This window comes from Buceros rhinoceros, unplaced genomic scaffold (assembly GCF_000710305.1).
Source record: "Buceros rhinoceros silvestris isolate BGI_N320 unplaced genomic scaffold, ASM71030v1 scaffold16096, whole genome shotgun sequence".
NCBI classification, from domain to species: Eukaryota; Metazoa; Chordata; class Aves; order Bucerotiformes; family Bucerotidae; genus Buceros; species Buceros rhinoceros.
This window is the reverse complement of record NW_010415926.1, coordinates 12,552-13,041: the sequence shown is the minus strand read 5'-3', so window position 1 is coordinate 13,041 and position 490 is coordinate 12,552. Positions and strand designations below refer to the sequence as shown.

General features: G+C 55.7%; 1 protein-coding gene across 1 annotated transcript in view; it reads right to left on the bottom strand.

The window, feature by feature from the left end:
* Positions 1-21: 21 nt before the first annotated feature.
* ETV4 (ets variant 4) overlaps positions 22-490 on the bottom strand; it is a gene marked incomplete at its 5' end in the record, with an annotated part of 12,932 nt that continues 12,463 nt past the window's right edge. The window contains 1 exon segment of the mRNA XM_010137598.1: positions 22-243. Coding sequence (XP_010135900.1) covers positions 22-243 — 222 coding nt within the window.

Genomic DNA, 490 nt, shown 5'->3' with positions numbered 1-490 from the left:
CACAGCGTGCTCCCAGCGGCACTAGTACATGTAGCCTTTGCTGTAATGCTGTGGAGGGAGGCTCCCAAGGTCCGGCAGGTAAGCGGCGTTCTCATCCATGTGAGAAAGAGGCACCGTATCCTCCTCACTGATCTGCCGGTCAAACTCTGCCTTCAGAGTTGGCCGCTGATTGTCAGGGAAGGCCAAAGAGAACAAGGCTTCAGGCTCACACACAAACTTGTACACGTAGCGCTCTCCAGCCACCTGCAGGGAAGATACAAGAGATGCTGCAGGCACGCTGGCAGCTCTCGGCAACGCTCCGCAGGAGAAGGCTTGCAAAAAACCATCAGCCTGCTCCAGCCTATTGCCCTGAAACACATCAGAGGTGCCAACTTCTCCTTGTGCCACTCTCCTGCTTCTTCACTGCTCTGGTCTCCCCTGGAACTGGGAAACGCGATGCTGACAGCTGAATCTTTCCCAAGGTAGCCACAGCAACCAAACGACCTGAGCA